The sequence below is a fragment of the Aulonocara sp. 'chitande type north' Nkhata Bay genome, linkage group LG19, assembly GCF_057382095.1.
Source record: "Aulonocara sp. 'chitande type north' Nkhata Bay isolate Kocher_YH1m ecotype deep benthic linkage group LG19, A_spYH_male_GT1.1, whole genome shotgun sequence".
Classification (NCBI taxonomy): Eukaryota; Metazoa; Chordata; class Actinopteri; order Cichliformes; family Cichlidae; genus Aulonocara; species Aulonocara sp. 'chitande type north' Nkhata Bay.
Window position 1 is genome coordinate 25,613,328 of NC_141362.1, and position 17,255 is coordinate 25,630,582.

Genomic DNA, 17,255 nt, shown 5'->3' on the forward strand with positions numbered 1-17,255 from the left:
TTATATGAGAGTTGTCCTGTAGCAGTAGTGACTTTGTAGTAGTAGTAGTAATTATAACAATAATAATATAAATAATAAAACCTTTATACAACGCAGGACGGCCTAGCCCGTTAATTCCGACCTTATAAAGATGGTGGATTTAAAAAGTCTGTCATTTCCGGTCGTGCCCCCCAGAAGATTGTGATGACCTTACATAAATGGCGCATTGCTACTGAAATTTGCAAGGAACCCTAGTATCTGATAAGGTAAAGCGATGACAGGACTGGCTAGATTTTGTGTAGGATATTTGAATTCTGGTTAGTTTAGACAAACGAGGTAGATATATCTGAGCGATATTTAGCGCACAGTTTTCGGTGTGTTTTTCTTCTGCAGAGGGAAATAACTGTTTGGTGCTTGCTAGCACGAATTACAGCAAAGCAATGAAGAGAATTTTAGACAAATATATGAATTAACAGCATTTTGTTAAGCTGTTATTCACTGTAAGTCTTCCATGTAATATTAGAGGTATGCTTAAATGCCAGTGTTGGGCTAGTAGCCTAAATAGTTAAGGTAGAAAAGTAGGTCAGCATTTGTCGTGCTACTTGCTAACATGATACAATCCGCTGCCATGGTAAATGATGATGTGACTTTGACCTAGAAACAAGCAAATCTCTACTTGACACAGAGAGAGCATGTTCTATTTTTATGGCTAATTTTGCTCACCTCCACTGTTTTAAATGTGGGTCATTTCCTTGATTGTTTGTTTTTGCTTGTTTTAAAGATTATTTTTGGCCCGGGATTAATGCGTTAATAGAATAATCCTATTGGCAATAACCTAGTCGATTTCTCAGTAACGTAAGTCTTGCTTTGATAGGAAACAAAAGAGGCTGGCATGGCAGAGGGAAGGGCAGAGATGGAAGAAGACAGGGGAGATCTGCCCAACGGAGAGGATGACAACGACTCGGATAGAGATGAAGATAACAGATTAGTTGGTTGGATATTACATGAAGATATGGATGAGGACGAGGAAGATGAGGAAGTGGACGATGAGCAGTTATTAGACGCTGAAGCAGTTGAGCAGGACGCCCCAGCTGAGCGCAGTGGTCATATAGCAGTGGTTGACAGAAACATCATGTATGTGTGGGGTGGATACAAGGTATGCTCCTAAACTGCATTGCCATTATGTTTCTGTATCTTTCTGCCGTCTCCATAATTGTCTAAATTTCACTGTGTTCATCCTCCTGAACAAGAATGCTGAAAACCATGGATTCTTCGACTTGTATCTGCCGAGAAACGAGATCTGGACCTACAACATGGAGTCAGGAGTCTGGTGAGGGCATCTGGCTTGCAAGCCAATCATACCTCTACTTTGTAATTGTGTACAAAAATGAATATAAACATATATATATATATTTATTTTTTTCTATTTACAGGACAAAGCATATAGCTGGAGGTAGCCTCCACACATCGATGTCAGGCAGCTGTGGGGTGTGTGTTGATGGAGTTCTCTACCTTTTCGGGGGGCATCACGCCCGGGGAAACACAAACAAGGTAGGGTGTGACTAGGGTTAGACTAAATTTCCTATCTGCTTCTGGTGTTTTTAAATAGGTGCTTGCATCACATTACCTTAAAAACATATCAGCCAGCTGTGCGAGCGGACAGTCTTTACAAAACGTCTTTGCTCGTATAGATTTACCGCTTGCCCTTGAGAACTCCCAGCCTTGTGTGGGAGGAAATGAGGGATCTTAAAGGACTTCCGCCATCATCCAAGGACAAGCTGGGCTGCTGGGTTCAGAAAAACCGGTAACAGGATAAGGGTTTTTGTTTGTATGTTTGTTTTGGAGGTTTTTTTTAATGTAGTTACTCATTGTGCTTGAGAAAATAAGGCTCAGTTTCACCAATCCTTCATTTCTTTTGACAAACATGTTTTTAGATTAACTGTGAAATGGTTTTTTTTCCTATAAAAAGAGTAAAAACAATAGATTGATCTTGAGTTTACTTGAAAGTAAAATGGCATTAATTTTGACACAATGATGGTCGTTGTTTTAGAAGTTTTATTACTGTATAGTTTACATACTCTAATTGTAGAAATGAATGTTGTGGTAATTTTTGGCTTTTAATGATTTCTTTTTCCAGGATGGAATGATTGTACGGCAGACATCATTAATGACTGAGTGCACAAGTTTGAATTTATTTTGGATTTCCTCTAATCCAAACAGGGTCAAATACATACATACACCCCCGCTTAAAATTTGATAAACTCTCCTTTGACTAGATGCTGTTTCTAGTCATCAATACTTGCTTCATTGTGGTTGGTGACACTAGCACTCCAGCAGTTTCCAGTTCATGGCAGGCTTGAGCCTTGGTGGTTCCTGGGTTGTTCGTAAACATCCTAACCAATTTCCTCTTATCTGAAGGTGACAGTTTGGTTCTTCCTCTAGACACTGGACAAAGTGGTGACACATCTGAATGTGTGTGAATCTAAAATTTTCCTTCTTATATCTTCTTGAAGTTTCACATTGTTCTGAGTATTGGTCAATCCAATGACTGCTGTCAGGCAAATCCTTTTCAATGCTGCACATAGAAACTACCCGTTGTAGTCAATCACGATCACTAATGAGGCCTTTGCCTTCAGAGCCACTTATTAAAAGATTTAAGTGAGTTTATATATATGTTTGAGCTTGTATGTATGCTTTTGACACTGTGTGGATTAGAGATTTGTTTGTTTTTTAAGTCATTAAAGACACATGTACAATCCTTCCACGCTGGAAAAACAGTCCAAAGAAATCATTAAAAGTCCAGAGTTCATGCTCATGATAAATCTGTGGTCATTTCTGATCACAACACAATGAGAAATGCATAAGAGAGATCATTTCTGTAAGATTTTAAATATGTAAGTAATTTGTCTGAATGATTGCAGAATTATCTACTTTGGGGGCTATGGCTACGCTGCACAGGGCGCTCATCGAGGGACTTTTGAATATGATGAATCCTCTTCTCTTGTGGTCTGTAAAAACAAAAATCTTATGACAAATGATGCATTTAAACAAAACTATTATAAAATTGTTTTGAAATCCATTAGATGCTGTTTTTGCTAATTAAATGTACTTTTGATAGCTGGAGCTTCTTGAATAATTACGGCTTAATATCTAAATGTATCCCTCTGCCTTGTCCTCTTTGTTTTCACCGCTACAGTGGGACAGCCCTGGGCGAGGCTGGAACAACCACATCCATATCCTGGATCTGGAGACGTCAACGTGGAGTCAGCCAATTACCACGGTAAAAACACTTCCTTACAACTTCAGCACATTCGATTTTATGCATACACACAAATGCGTGTGTCACATTGCCCTGCAGTAAAACTTGGAAACATCCTCTGTAATCAAACAGCCTCTCCCTTTTTCTTCTAATTTAAAAAAAAAAAAAAAGAGAGATCTTAGTGATCTTTAAACAGTATTTTCAATTTGTCTTGGTTTGGCCTGATGCAGGGGGACACCCCTTCACCCAGAGCAGCTCATGCCTGCGCAACAGTTGGCAACAGAGGCTATGTGTTTGGTGGCCGATACAAGGTAAGCATGGGCAAAACGTGAAATTTCAAATCAAAGCATCACTTTTCTTCTTTTTTTCTTCCACTCCTAAATTATGTGCATAAGTGTGTGCACTCATTTAAAGATGAAGATGTTTTCAAAATAAACAAATGTACTTTTGTTTTGTTCACAGAACTACAGATTAAATGACCTGTACTATCTTGACCTGGACACGTGGGAGTGGCATGAAATGTAAGTGCTTCTTAATGTGCTGTGGTATGTAATCCACACTATAAAGGTTTTTATTAATCAGATTATACATATTATACGGATCATAGCAAAGGTTTTGAATTGAATCTTTTTTTCTTTTTTTTTTATATCACGTTTCTAATTGCAAGACTATCTGATCCGATTATTCCCCTGTGACCCACTCTGCCTTGTTCTAGGAGCGTTCCCCAGCAGGGTCCAGTGGGCCGTTCCTGGCACTCCTTCACTCCTGTGTCACCAGACCACATCTTGCTATTTGGAGGTTTCACCACAGACAGGGAGACGTTGAGTGAGTCAGACACTCGACCTCAAGGAGCAAATAATCAGAGGTCCTAAAATAATACCTGATCTCAAAGAGATTATTTTTCTGTCTTTTAGGTGATGCTTGGCTGTACAGTGTGAGCAAAAATGAATGGAAGCCTTTCAAACACAGTCACACAGAGAGCCCCAGGTGACCATCTCACGTTACTGTGAACAGCTGGCAGTGCGCTGGCAGTTTTTCCTGAGCTAAAATGTGGACAATGTTTGACTTTGTGATTTTTAGGCTGTGGCACACAGCGTGCGCTGGTCCAGATGGCGAAGTGTTTGCGTTCGGAGGGTGTGCCAACAACCTGCTGTCGCAGCACAGAGCTGTAAGATGGTCATCATATCTCAATTTAACCTGCAGTTAATGCAAATTTTCACTTGGTGAATTAGATTTTTTCCTCCACTTCACAGGCACACAGCAATGACCTGCTGGTTTTCAATGTTCAGCCCAAATCATTAGTTCGGTGAGTGCATACAGATTTGAAATCCATTTCAATTTATTTTGCCATCACGTCGTGTTCATCTAACTCTCCAATTTCCAGGTTCTGCATGGAGACCATCCTTCAGCACAGGGAGCGTTTGTCTAGCTACTGGGACTGTTTGCCTAAACACCTCCTGCACAGCCTCAAACAGAGAATGGCACGTGTCAACACACTGGGCTCTTAAGAGGACAATATGTATGCGTGGAAGGGATACATGCTTTCTGAAAGCAGGTAGTCCTTTTCATGTCAGTGGATACTTTCATACATAAAAACCTCTCCAAGGAATGCTGAACGGCTTCGGATTTGTTAGAAATGGGTCCCGCCTGACGCATGATGGTTCACAGGCCATCCTCAAAACTGTTAATCACCTTTATAGATGTTGCCGGGACAACCATCATTGTTGAGTGGTGGTGGTGATGCGATAGCACAGAGGAGAAACCTCTCACTACATTTGGGATTAGCTTTTTTTTTTTTTCTCTCTAAACATTCTTTGCCCATCTTAATTTTGATGAGTCGTTTCGACAGTAGTGATGAAAAGCTTAAATGATGGCGTCGTTTTCTGTCCAGATTAGATGAGTCTTATGACGACAAACGTGAACTAAAAACAAAACTTAAATTCATTAAGACAGTGATTCTGTATCAAACAACAAATTAAAAATAAGTTTGTTGTAATTATTACTATAATTTTTGAGAATATCTTGAATACAGTGTTTATTGATGTTGAATGATTTTCCGAAGTTCTCACAGACCTAAAACTCGTGCTTGATGCTACACATGACTATCTACTTTAAGGCACAGAAATGCTAACTTTAAGTTTTTATGTGTATATATGATTATTTATATGTGTGTGTGTGTGTGTGTGTGTGTGTGAGAGAGAGATTCTGTACGTTCAAAGAGGTTTTTAAAGCCTGAAATTGGAGAAAATAAATTGTTGAAAGTGGCTACTGTAGCATACGAACTTAATTTAATCAATAACTCACTGCAAGTTTATTGGGGCTGCGGCTTTGTTTGGAATTGCCTGGTTTGCACAAAATTCCCTTGATTGATTTAGTTTGTTTGTTTGTTTTTAAGTGTGGGATTAAAAAGGCATATTATTACTGCAATGCATAATTTGTACTCAGAAAATAAACACATGACATATTCAGCTTTGTTACATGTTGTGGTTCACCAAATACAATCTCAAGAATTCTGAGAAAATAACCACCCATGTCTGAAATATAGGTGAAGTCGGCAGAGTCTCAGTGAACCGGACTGAGGTGCAGTTCCGTGCTGAAGAAATGCTGTAAATTTCAAAAGTCTCTCCGGCTCGTGTCTTCTATCCTTCATTTTTTCTTGGCAGCCAGCAGGTTTGGAGCAGACACCTTGACTTTTCCTGGCATGTTTCTGGATAGGTCAGAATCCTGCGGCAGAGCGTCGTGAGAAAAGGGACAGTTTGAATTGTAACACAAGGGAAAACTGTGCTTCCATGCCGTAACAGTTTCAAACAGTTTTCGATAAGATTATTCTATTTTTACAGTTTGTTGGGTGGAAAATGTGAAGTTAAAAAAAAACCCTGAAACATCTGTTTGACCCTAAACGTAATCCAAGAAAGATTCAGCAACAGGTGAGATGACTGTGCTGAAGTTCATTCATTTTAATCTCATGAAATGGCTACAAGTGAGGCGACTTTATTAAAATGCTTCTTATTTTGTGTAGCATTCCTTGATAAATGACTGGATTGTAGTTATTTTCTAATGGATACTAACTATGTAAATTTAGCAACACAAATTAACAGAAAGCACTCTTTAAAGGCAAGAAGGTTTTTTGTACCTTGACGCTGCGGAACAGGTCTTTTTCTCTTGGTGACACCTCTTTGGCTTTCATGAAGCTGAACACTGCAGTGCGTGCAGCTGGTAGGAGCACGAACAAGAATTTACCATCAGCTTGAAAGAAACTATCTTTACAGTAATGTCAGTCAAAAGCTTTCCGAATTACCTTTGCCTTTTTTCTGAGAACCTGGTGTCAGTTTCACTTTGTGTCTGCAGAAGACAAGCAAGCAGTTAGGCTTTGGTCTCTTCAATTTGACTAATACAAGGAAAAGCTGATACCACTCACTTGTAGTTGGAAAGAGCAGTGTACGGAGCGCAGACTGGCACTGCAAACAGCATCACATCCTCCGGATGCGGCTGGCCTGTTAGAGAGGTGAGCAGATTCTCTGCTTCCTAAAGTAACAGACAAAAAGAAATCCTTTAAAATCAAGCTATTCTTTTTAGTAGTATTTTTAAAGGGCATACAGATTTCTTTTTTAGGATTAATAATCCATATTTAAATATTTATACTGCAAACTTACCTCTGCTCCAGGATTGTCCTGGTCCACCTCATCTTCCTGAAAGAGAAGAAAGCTTTGTTGAACCTTTCCAGGTACCGGTCTGTGGCCATGAGTCACCAAACAGCCACAGATAGGTTTGTTCTAAATACAGTATTGTGTAAAAGTCTTGAGCTACTCTTAATTTCTTTATATGTTTCTTCTAAGGAGGCAGACTTTGATTATTTTTTTTATGCAGATAACTTTGTAAACATTATTATACATACACATACTGAATCCTTTCATTACCTTATCCTCCTGTTCTGCAGCACCTCCCTCCTCTCCGGGCTGCCTCTTCTCCTCCTCCTCCCCTGCACCCTGCTCTGCTTTCTTCCCAGCAGTCTCCACATTACGAGCTTTCTGATGTTGTTTTTGAGCGGCCGGTTTCCTGACGGGCTCCTCTTTCCCCTTCCCTTTCTTTCCTTTCTTCCCTTTATCTTTCTCCTCCTTCGTGGAACCAGCTGACTAAGGAAGCAAAGCAGCTGAAATGTTATTTACTGCGACACCATCGAGAACCACGTGCGCTGCAAGTACTAGTGCCAGCTGCATGTAAGGGTTTTTCTATTCATTCTCACCCCAAGCAGCTGCATCATCAGCTCTCTGTCCTCTTCATCCTGATCTTTATACTTTTCTTTGATCTTCTTCAGTTTGTTCTGTAATGACAGAAGAGTGTGGCTGGTACCTTTAGCCCATTTTTTAAACTAAATGTAATCTTATAATCTTCTCATTTAGTAAAACTTCAGCTCTCAATTAAAAAAAAATACTAAAAGGTTTTAAGACCTCTGATGCTTGCACAGCACAAAAAATGCCAACTTCATCCGTCCGTCTCACCTTTTGACCTCTCTTTAACGGCTGCTGAGAGGGTCCACTGCCACTTTTGGACCCCTGATCCCCCACCGGTCCACCGGATGACTTGTCAGGCTTCTCCTCAGTCTCACAGCCCTCCTGTTTCTGCTGCTGCTTCTTCTTCTTCTCTTCTCTAAGGGAGGAGGCAAAAACACAGCAACCGGTCATCTTTCTCTGCTCATGCTGTCATCATCCGCTTGTAATATAAAACAGGATTTTCATTTGGGTTATACGCTCACCTTCTCTGCTTGGCAGTCATGTGTTTTTTCCCCTGTGAATCTACGTCATCCTGAAAGTCAATGAATAAAAAATTGCTATTTATTGTACTTTAAATGAGATGGAAAAAACTTAAATGTCCAAAGATGGTAATATTTGCCTGAGCAGTTGTTTCTTTTTTGAAGCCGGAATTCTGGGAGCTCCTAGAAATAAGGAGAAATGTTATTAAAGTACTTTTAATTCTGCAAATATACATCTGTTTGGCTTTTCTTTTGCTTGGTTAGTGGTACTACCTGCTGGGTTGTAAATGAGAGAGGGTGATGGTCGTATCTGGAAAGCTGAATTCTTCACTCTCTTCTTCCATACCACTGTCACTCCGCTCTGACACCTTCGCTCCTGTATCTGCTGCAGAGTCTACTTCTCCACTCGCGCCATCATCCTCCTCCTCTGTGTCATCCTCCTTTTTCACCTCCACCTCCTTGGTCTCTCCATCGTCTGCTCTTTCTTCACCCTGATCTTCATTACTGCTGTCATCCCCTAGAAAGGCAGCAGAAATGGCTCAACAAATGCATATAGATAGATATAGACAGAAATTACATCATTGATGGCTTCTTCCTACCTATGAGCTCCTCTCCCTCATCTAATAGCTCGGCAGTTCTGGATGTGGCCTCCTCCATGTCTTCCTCTACGGTTCTCACCTTCCTCTCCCCTTGGTGCCGAAACACACTCTGATCATCCACCTGTAAAAAGCAGAAGAAACATTAGCGAATTCTTTAAAAATGATAAAGGCTTGAAAATACACTCACAGCTAGTGATGGTACTCACCTTGAAGAGGAACCCAAAGCCCATAATTAAGTAAGAAGGTGGCAGAAAATTTTTCTTTCCTAAGGGAAAAAAAATTACAAAAATGAGTCCCATCGTATCTCTTTGTAGTCGGTCTTTCGTGCATTCGAATTCTGCTCTTTGATACCTCTGATCATGAAGCTTCCAGTTGTCAAGTACTCGCCAGTGGGAGCGGTTTTAGACACCTGGGGGAGAACAAAACACATAATACCACTTATCAATTTATTAATAAACAATTATACTATTAAAAACACCACATGCCTGTAAGTTCAAAGGTCCCAGAGAGTGTTTAGACTTTAGTATGGAGCAATTTTGTGAGTGTATCCCTGATTTAATTACTGCAGTCTTTGACTGCTAACAGGATGGCTGCTTTAAAACTAACATATCTGTGAGTAGCTTCTCATTTCTTAAACAGCCATGTCCAAAGTCATATCAAAATATATCAAAAGACGTAATTATTGGCCTGCTTCAAGCAAAGGAAACAAGTAAGGAAACTACAGAAACTACAATAACCTGGAGAGATTAGTGGTTAACCATCTCTTAGGAAGAGGGATTGTAATCAGTGATCGCATATCAAATCAGAAAAATACAACAGAAGAGCTCACAGCTTTGATTAATAGTGAAAGTAAGAACATTTCCATGCGGACAATGCAAAGACAACTGGAGACTAAAGAATTAAAGTAGGAAAACCACTTATCAGTGTGGCTAATAGGGAAAGGAGTCTTCAGAGTGCTAGGGAACATAAAGATTGGACTCTGGAGCAATGAGGAAAAGGTCATGTGGTCTGATAAGACCTGTCCTGAAGTGATGGGTGCGTCGAGGTAAGAAGCAAGGCGGATGAGGTGATCCACTCATCGTGCCCAGTGCCTACCACAGAAGCTTGTGGGAAAATGTTATGATCTGAGGCTGTTTCAGTTGGTCAGGTCTAGATTCACCAATGAGGCCAGCTGACTATCTAAATGCACTGAATCACCACGTTTTTCCTTCTCTGATAGCGCCTGTATATTCCAAAATGATAACGTCATGATTCATTGGGATGAATCGTATCACTCTCCTCAATGATGATACATACATAAAAAACATGAAGAGTTTTCTAGACTCACCTGATGATGATGAACCCACCAAGCACTGGTGACAATCTTGGCATCCCAAGCAGCACTGTAGCACACAGCCATGGTGCCAGCTTCTGTCAGAGTACGGGGAGGGATGGGATTCCCTGGAGCAAGACGATGAGCAAGTGGAGGGTGTAAGGAGAAACTAGTTTAACTCAGAGAAACCTAAACTAGTTTAGTGGGGGGAAATGCATTGAAAGCTGCATTTTAAGTTTACCTGAGGGGTTTTTGATGACACAACTAGTTGCTCCATGGAGGTCAGCATGAACATAGATGTCACCTGAGAAAGTATAGAACAAGTGATAAACCAGATTTTGACGGTATTTATTTTCCAAGAGAAGTGTGTAGAAGCTTCCTTACCAGCCCGGAGGTACCGTTTAACAATCATCTCGTTCTGCTGCTGGTCCCTTCCTGCGATGACGAGATAGTTCTCGGAGCTGATGAACCACAAGAACTTTTCAAACCTGCCAAACGGGAACAGACAGTTAAAGCAGACTCAACAGATCAAGCACATTATAAAGTTCCCACACATACACATCCATGTCTTACCAGTAGACTTTCCTGGCCTTCTGAATGGTGGTCACTGTCTGGACTTCTTTCAGGGTCTGCTGTGTTTTTTTCTCAGCTGATTTCATGGCCTTTAGTGACATTAAGTTAGAAAAATTATCAGTAAAATCTAAATTTAAGTATAAGAGTATAAAGTATGTTATTCTGTTATTTCACAACAGATGTAGCCTCAAGGCATTTTATTGTAACATGAAGACCTGGCAGTAGTAGAAAGAAACTCATACAATCAGTTGACCCCTTGTGAGCAAGCACTGTTCACAGTGGGAAGGAAAAACTCCCTTTTAACAGGAAGAAACCGCCAACATAACAAGGTACAGGGAAGAGCAGCCATCTGCCGTGACTGGTTGGGGGTATGGGGGGAAAATAAAAAGAGCAAACAGAAAAAGGACAAGAGAGAAACTGTGAGAGAGAGCCCCAGAGTTTAGTGATAACTTATGATTAAATACAGCAGTGGTGTACAAACACGTGGGAAGCAAAAAGAGATGAGTGAAGAAGAGCTGAAGGTGACGGCTAGTCGGCTTGAGTACATTCATTTCTCCACTGCAATTAGTTCCAGGTCATATGCCAGGCAATGGTAGCATTTTATTTAGTGGTGGTCGCTTCAGTCGCCCCGTCTCAGAAGAGATAAAAATGTATCTCACACCTACCTCCCATCACCAGTGGTATCATGCGCTTTGTACAGTCAGTGGTCGCTTCCAGTGTGGACAAAGCTTAGTTGATGGTTCAGGGTAACCTGATCCAGCCCTAACTATAAGCTTTACTAAAACAGGAACGTTTTAAGTCTAATCTTAAAAATAGAGAAAGTGTCTTGGCTCCCCCGCATAAAAAAACTGGGAGTTTGTTCCACAGGAGAGTTTTTTAATGCATAAGAAAACAACGTTCCTTAGAAGAACAGATCTGGATCTTGCTTCCTGCTGATCGTACAGTCACATCATGGCATATGGAAAAATGAAAAGACAGTTTTCTTACTTTATCTGCTGCTTCAATGGTTTTCTGTTCCTTTTTTTCAGCGCTGCGTTTGGAGTCGTAGTACCTAAAAAAACACAATAATAAAGTCTATCAACTTTCCCCACAGAATGCATTATTGTGTGCACATCACACATCAACCTACTTTTTGGCATTGGCATAAGCAGACAGCCCAAGATCCACATCCACCAACATGGGTTTGTTCCTCTGCAGCTTCTTGTTCTGTCCTTTGTCTTTATTTTTGTTTTTCTTCCCTTTCGTTTCCACAATTTCTTTCTTTTCTTCCTCTTCCTGATCCTCCTCAGAAATATATGGATTCCTGGATGTGACACAACACAACACGCGTATATCAATCTGACTTCACATAAAAATTACGACATTTAAGTTCATTGCTTTTTGGGGTGATCTCACTTTAAAAGCATGGTGATGTGGTTGGTCTGCAGCTTGAGCTCTTTGATGGCACAGGCCACGGGGTCTCCAGCAGCTTGTGCTTCTTTGACAAGAACACCGATCTCAGTCCAGTCCACCTGATTGGCCAGTGCGCTGCGCACCACCTGCAGCGCCCTCTCCACCACAGGCAGGTTCATCTCCACTAGTTCACCCTTTATTCTGTCCACCTCCTGCAGCACACAGAACGAGATTTCAGTCACGATCAGCTGAGTGGTTATTGTCCTCAACATCTCCTTGTGCGTACAAGCAAGAATTATTATGTAAAGCCTTTGCTGCTAACCTGTGCTTGGTGCAGGGCCTCCAACCTCTGCTCATGGTCCTTCTTAACATTTTCCAGCTTTTTCAGAGCCTGTTTCTCCTGCTGCAAGGCCTTCAAGTCAATTTTTTGACTCTCCATCTTGGAAAAAAACTCATCTACCACCTGTGTCAGATTATTGTGGTGGATTAGTCTTTATTTTTCTTGAAAAAATAACTTAATTATGATCCCCCAGGTATGTAGCTGCGCTAACATGTACCTTGTCAAAGGTATCAAACTCCAAATAGGGGCTTTTTGCATGCTGGGCAAAAAGGAATGGATGGAATTCATCGTATCTGCAAGTAGACATCATACACATGAGCTAAACAATCCTTTACTTCACAACCAGATGAAAAAAGGTACACCTTGATGTAAAAGCAGAGTCATACGTGAGAAGCTCTTCACTGGGTTTGCCAGGAGTTAAACTTGGTTTCTTCTCAGTCTTTTGAATGATGTAACCCTTGTTATAATAAAGAAGAGTTAGTGAATTCAATCAGACAACTACAGAATCTTAATCTAAAAACTGCTTACTTTGCCACTGAAGTTCTCAGTTTTTTCCATGTAAGTTTCTGCAATCTGCAGAGCCTCCAGGATTTTAGGAGCAACTGAAGAAAAAAGCAGGGAGACCAAATTTAGTTGGAGATTTATAGAAAAATATAAGAGAAATAAAATAGTCTAACTGCCCTACTATACCTTGGGCAGAATCAACTTGACTGTCAATTTTGATAGAGCCCGACAGTCCTGCTTCTATCAAACTGTGCTCTATCAGAGTGGCTCCGTATGCTGTGGATGCGTTAGGAAAGGAAAAAAAGATTCATAGTCTTTCTACATCTTGAAACAAAAGATTAAACTTGTGTATCTTTTGCCTGGATACTTACGAAGGTGAGGATTCAGGACCCTTTTCACTTGCTCCCCATTTGGTGCTTTGCTAAGGATTTCAGTCAGCCTAAATAAAAAAAACAACAATAAATCACTGATATAAGGTTCTGAGTTTTGTTTTGTTTTTTTTAACTAAATTTTGAACCATGTTCAGTTTATCCAGAAACTAGTAAAGAGGTCCTTGCCGCTCCAAACTGATGAGAGGTTCGGGGGGTCTGGCGCTTTCCACAGGGTAGCGCTCTCTCACAGCAATCTTAACGTCTTCTGCCTCTGCTGTCCGAAACCGCAGCAGATTCAGGATGGTGTACTCATGATCTGCAAGGATGATGTTACCCTGAAAATGGAGATGAACACCCCGACAAATAGGCATAAACAGATATGCGGTTGCACGTAAGTAACAGGTTTTGAATATGAACATGAAATGTAAAAAGCATCTGAAATGTTTTCTGACCCTGTCATATAGTTCGATAATCAAGTGGTAGGCAGCTTCATCTGAGCCAAACTGGATGTCGACAATCCGGTCAATCCCAAGCTGCTTAATCTGAGTCAGTCGGCGTGTCTTCAGGTGTTTTCGACACTGAAAAAAACCTCTTTAACATCAGTTTCATCACAACAAGTGATCCAAAAACAAACAAACACAAATGTAGTATATAAATAAATCACAACAACCACAAGTCATTGTAATGACATTTACTGTACAGATCCATCTATTAGGGACAGGCAAATCAATACAGTCACTGAATTTGTGCAAGTAAGGATACTAATTAAATTATTTATCCACAGTGAAGCCAAAGGGACAATAAACTCATTACATCACAATAAATATCCTAAAATATCAACACAATTATATTATTTTATGTTTTTTAAATAGTCTTACTTTCATCGCAAATCCTGAAGGCATCATGTTCTTGGGCCATTCAAAGTCTGTGGAATGAATACGAGTCCCAGACTCGATCAGGAGAACAGCTTTGCTGTCAGGCCTGCCGATGCAACACTCTGTTATTCTCACTGATTCAAAGTGCTGGAAACAATTCAGTAAATTTACTGTTTAATTTTAAAGTACTTTACTTGAGTACTTCCATTTCCTGCTCTGGTAGGAAGGAAAATATCATAAGTGTGCAAATGTATTGCGCCGTCCCTAATTTCTATATACTTTTCCAAGTATATCAGACTTTACTGACTGACCTAAGGCTCTTTCAAAGTTTCCCTTGGAGACTGGTTGCCTTGTTATTTATTTTCAGTTCAGTCCTTGTACCTGACCATTTTCACAAGAATGTTGGTTTTTGTTGTTGTTTTTTTAGGCACTTGACACTGATCTAACAGGCCAACACATAACTCAAAGGATAAATGAGTGATGTGTCTAAAATCAATTTTAAATTCTATTTTTAACTCTGTTACTAGCAACCTGCCACAAAAGCACACATCTGTCCCCATTTCTGTAGCTGAAGCTATGCAAAATACAGACATCACAGTTTGACGGGCATAAAATTGTGTTTTTCCACTAACAAGGTGATTACTAAGGAACTATTAGTCAAAAGAACAAAAGAAGAATTGACAAGTCTAAAAAAAACTATCTACAGCAGATGAACAGCAACTGACTGGGACACACTTGAAACATATTTCCGAAGACGATGCATTCACTGAAATGTGGCAACTTGTGTATGAATACATCAATTGTCATTAGCATAAATGAAATGCAAAACCTAACAATGTCATTCTGCTGCATAGCTAGTTTTGTGATGTTTCTGTTGTATTTACTAGCTTTATTCATTATAAAAGAGAAAAACTTTCAGAGGACAGTTTTCTTACTTTTGCAAACGGATGAGATACGTCTTGTTGTCGATGTCATACACATTATAGACTCTCATGCCAATGTAGCTGCGGAAGAAAGAGGTAAAACTTCATGAATAACTAAAAGTGTGTGAATATGCAGTGGACAGCCAGTCAGACGAGAGTTAATTTTAGCTTAGCTTAACAACAAGCACCTACTTGGCATTGATCTCGGCAATAACGGCCCTGATATCCACAGTAGTAAATCGTGTTTTCATCGTGATTTTAATTCAGGGTACAGCAACAACAAAAAAGAACTGTTCAAAGTGATAGGGAAAATATTCACATTTCTACAGCAAAATCGGCAAAGAAAACATGCAAGTAATTCCTGAACATGCGCACATATGGCAGTTTTACGGAAACTGGTAAGGCACAAAAATGATCAGGTCCACGCCTTTTGCGCACAGTGGTCGTGAGTGAATAGGACTCTTATCTGGTAACGTTATTCTTGTTATATGAATGTAGGTGAAGCGGCTGCTTTGCTCCAACGGGACTTGTTTCTGTATGCTTTTAAGCTAATGGTCTAGATTTTACCAATAAATGTGCAACAATGATGCACTACTCAAACTGGCTCATTGACGTAAAAAACAGGGCAAGCTTTCGAAATGAGTACAAATCACCACCTAACACCGACTGGATTAAGAGGGGGAATATTGCGGACATGCAGAATAACAACCCGCATCTTAACGAAAAAGCATCCGAACTAGCAGCTGCCATTCATCTCTTGAAAAAAGGTAAGAAATCGATTTGCAGCTATATATCTGGGCCTGCTGCGAATAATTCAGCTCGAGTGGCACTTTTCATACGTGACAGGCCATATTTTGTTGTTTCTTTTAATTCAAACCATGTTCGGACTGATGTGAGGGAAGCAGCTAGAGTTTCCAGTTTCCTCCTTCAGGTCAAAGTGGAGGGCGAAGGCGTGCTCCGTTACCAGGGCGACGGTCAGCTAACAGGATTCACGCTAACGGCGCTAGGCTAGCACCCTCAATGCGACTTCAATGTCCTTTTGACGCAACAGTACGCTAAAAAAAATATATATATATATATATATATATATATTTTTATTTTTTTTTTAACTTATGAGCGAAATGAAGCATCCACATATGCATGTTGTGGATAGTCGACGCATAAGTGGTGTCTAAAACTCAAAGGAATGCATCGTAAGTAACTAGTTAGGAGCTGAGCGGAGTGATGACAGGTCTGTCTGGGTTACACATCGATTACGTTTCTTTACAAATGTCTTTTATGTATTTGCTAACTATGAGCTGTTTTAACTGTAACTGACTAAGTAAATGTTATTGTTAGTTATATGTTTTTCCCCATACATTAAATCAGCATTATACCGATAATTGGTAACGTTAGAGTTGACCTACACGCCCGCCCGTATTTGCCATTTCTATTGCCAGACATGCAGCGAGACAGAGAGAGAGACTATAAACAGTAGTCAGTAATTAAAATAAAAAAATAAAAATAGACAGCCTATATATTAAAAAATACTTTTCTTATTAATTTTGGATAGTTAAGACATTAAAAATCAGCTTTCTTAGCAAGAAAGAGCATTAAAAAATGATGTTATCTGGTTTGAATTTAGCTATACAGATTGTCAAAGCTGCAGTCACACAAAAGTAAATCTCCTTTATAGACGACACGAAGTGATTTTGCTCTTGTGGGTTCTTTCGTGTATTTATTATGTGTGTGAATTAGAAAAAGACAGATACAAAAGGCGAGACTTCCACTTTTGACATTTCCATACTACAGACGTTACAGCTTTTGTTATACAAAATGAGTTGGTACAAAAGATGAGGATGCAAGGAGTAGAGGTAGTGAAGGTAGATGAGTTGGGATCAAGCGTCCAAAGCAAGGAGCAGTGACCAAGAGGTGACCAAGAGAGTTCAGGCAGGGTGGAGAGAAGTGATAGAAGGAGTAAAATAGTTATTACCAGTTAGTTAAAATCATTAAAATTAAAGCTACATTTGTAAGTAACAAATTCTGAAAGACCCTAGTTTCTATATGGGTAATAGGTTGACCTCTGCATTCATAACACACTGACTATCTTTGGGTTTTTGACTGTTGGATGTATGAAAAAAAAAGATTTTATACCAACTTACATGTTTGATAAATTAATAGTCTTCATTGTTTTCTCACAGTTTTAAGACAAAATGTCTTCAATTGGATGTTGAGGGCTATAAATTAGAGAATGACAGCTCCTTGTCTCCCACCAAAATTATCATGGGCTTTATTGTCCAATGGGGCGTGTTCTAGTTTTTACTGTCTGTGGAGCACAGGATTCCCCTCTAGATTAGGCAGACTTGTTTTTTTCCTGTGCAATTACACACACAATTTAA

General features: G+C 39.9%; 3 protein-coding genes across 7 annotated transcripts in view; 2 read left to right on the forward strand and 1 right to left on the reverse strand.

Moving 5' to 3' along the window:
* The first annotated feature begins 18 nt into the window (after positions 1-18).
* On the forward strand, positions 19-5,706 carry klhdc2 (kelch domain containing 2). Of its 3 annotated transcripts, none has more exons than XM_086274651.1 (14): positions 19-245; positions 854-1,135; positions 1,230-1,309; positions 1,413-1,530; positions 1,671-1,783; positions 2,901-2,985; positions 3,176-3,259; positions 3,469-3,549; positions 3,701-3,759; positions 3,954-4,063; positions 4,153-4,225; positions 4,319-4,406; positions 4,492-4,544; positions 4,623-5,706. In XM_086274651.1, the coding sequence occupies exons 2-14, from the start codon at positions 872-874 to the stop codon at positions 4,744-4,746; spliced, it is 1,332 nt and encodes a 443-aa protein (XP_086130777.1). In that variant the 5' UTR covers positions 19-245; positions 854-871; the 3' UTR covers positions 4,747-5,706. The 3 variants fall into 3 exon arrangements, with proteins under 3 accessions (XP_086130777.1, XP_086130778.1, XP_086130779.1); XM_086274652.1 differs by lacking the exon at positions 19-245 and adding an exon at positions 359-479; XM_086274653.1 differs by lacking the exon at positions 19-245 and adding an exon at positions 638-718.
* Positions 5,703-15,824, reverse strand: nemf (nuclear export mediator factor). The gene is made up of 32 exons (XM_086274643.1): positions 15,070-15,824; positions 14,890-14,958; positions 13,958-14,060; positions 13,532-13,657; positions 13,266-13,414; positions 13,080-13,147; positions 12,895-12,984; positions 12,733-12,806; positions 12,591-12,661; positions 12,422-12,497; positions 12,187-12,327; positions 11,868-12,076; positions 11,602-11,775; positions 11,460-11,523; positions 10,473-10,561; positions 10,284-10,387; positions 10,141-10,203; positions 9,915-10,027; positions 8,939-8,996; positions 8,794-8,852; positions 8,588-8,708; positions 8,262-8,505; positions 8,129-8,171; positions 7,992-8,041; positions 7,738-7,885; positions 7,482-7,559; positions 7,156-7,371; positions 6,892-6,927; positions 6,657-6,763; positions 6,537-6,580; positions 6,372-6,451; positions 5,703-5,962 (listed from the first exon to the last, which is right to left on the reverse strand). Exons 1-32 carry the CDS (start codon positions 15,126-15,128, stop codon positions 5,885-5,887), a joined length of 3,204 nt encoding a protein of 1,067 aa, XP_086130769.1. The 5' UTR covers positions 15,129-15,824; the 3' UTR covers positions 5,703-5,884.
* The window catches only part of mok (MOK protein kinase), a 7,671-nt gene continuing 5,714 nt past the window's right edge, over positions 15,299-17,255 (forward strand). The window contains exon 1 of one of the 3 annotated variants that reach the window (XM_086274647.1): positions 15,299-15,644. In XM_086274647.1, the coding sequence (XP_086130773.1) occupies positions 15,461-15,644 (184 nt within the window). In that variant the 5' untranslated portion in view covers positions 15,299-15,460. Of the gene's footprint in view, positions 15,645-15,933; positions 16,109-17,255 lie in introns of those variants that run through there. The other 2 variants (XM_086274648.1, XM_086274649.1) reach the window with 2 other exon arrangements.

What these genes read in the sequence shown, in the direction of transcription:
- klhdc2 (XM_086274651.1), top strand. Translation starts at nt 872, where the DNA reads ATGGCAGAGGGAAGGGCAGAGATGGAAGAAGACAGGGGAGATCTGCCC. An exon ending in ATGAATCCTCTTCTCTTGTG is followed by an intron (nt 2,986 to 3,175) that starts GTCTGTAAAAAC and finishes TCACCGCTACAG; the next exon opens with TGGGACAGCCCTGGGCGAGG. An exon ending in AGTCACACAGAGAGCCCCAG is followed by an intron (nt 4,226 to 4,318) that starts GTGACCATCTCA and finishes TGTGATTTTTAG; the next exon opens with GCTGTGGCACACAGCGTGCG.
- nemf (XM_086274643.1), bottom strand. Translation starts at nt 15,128, where the DNA reads ATGAAAACACGATTTACTACTGTGGATATCAGGGCCGTTATTGCCGAG. An exon ending in CCCAGTGAAGAGCTTCTCAC is followed by an intron (nt 12,498 to 12,590) that starts GTATGACTCTGC and finishes GTCTACTTGCAG; the next exon opens with ATACGATGAATTCCATCCAT. An exon ending in GGTGGGTTCATCATCATCAG is followed by an intron (nt 8,997 to 9,914) that starts GTGAGTCTAGAA and finishes GTTCTCCCCCAG; the next exon opens with GTGTCTAAAACCGCTCCCAC.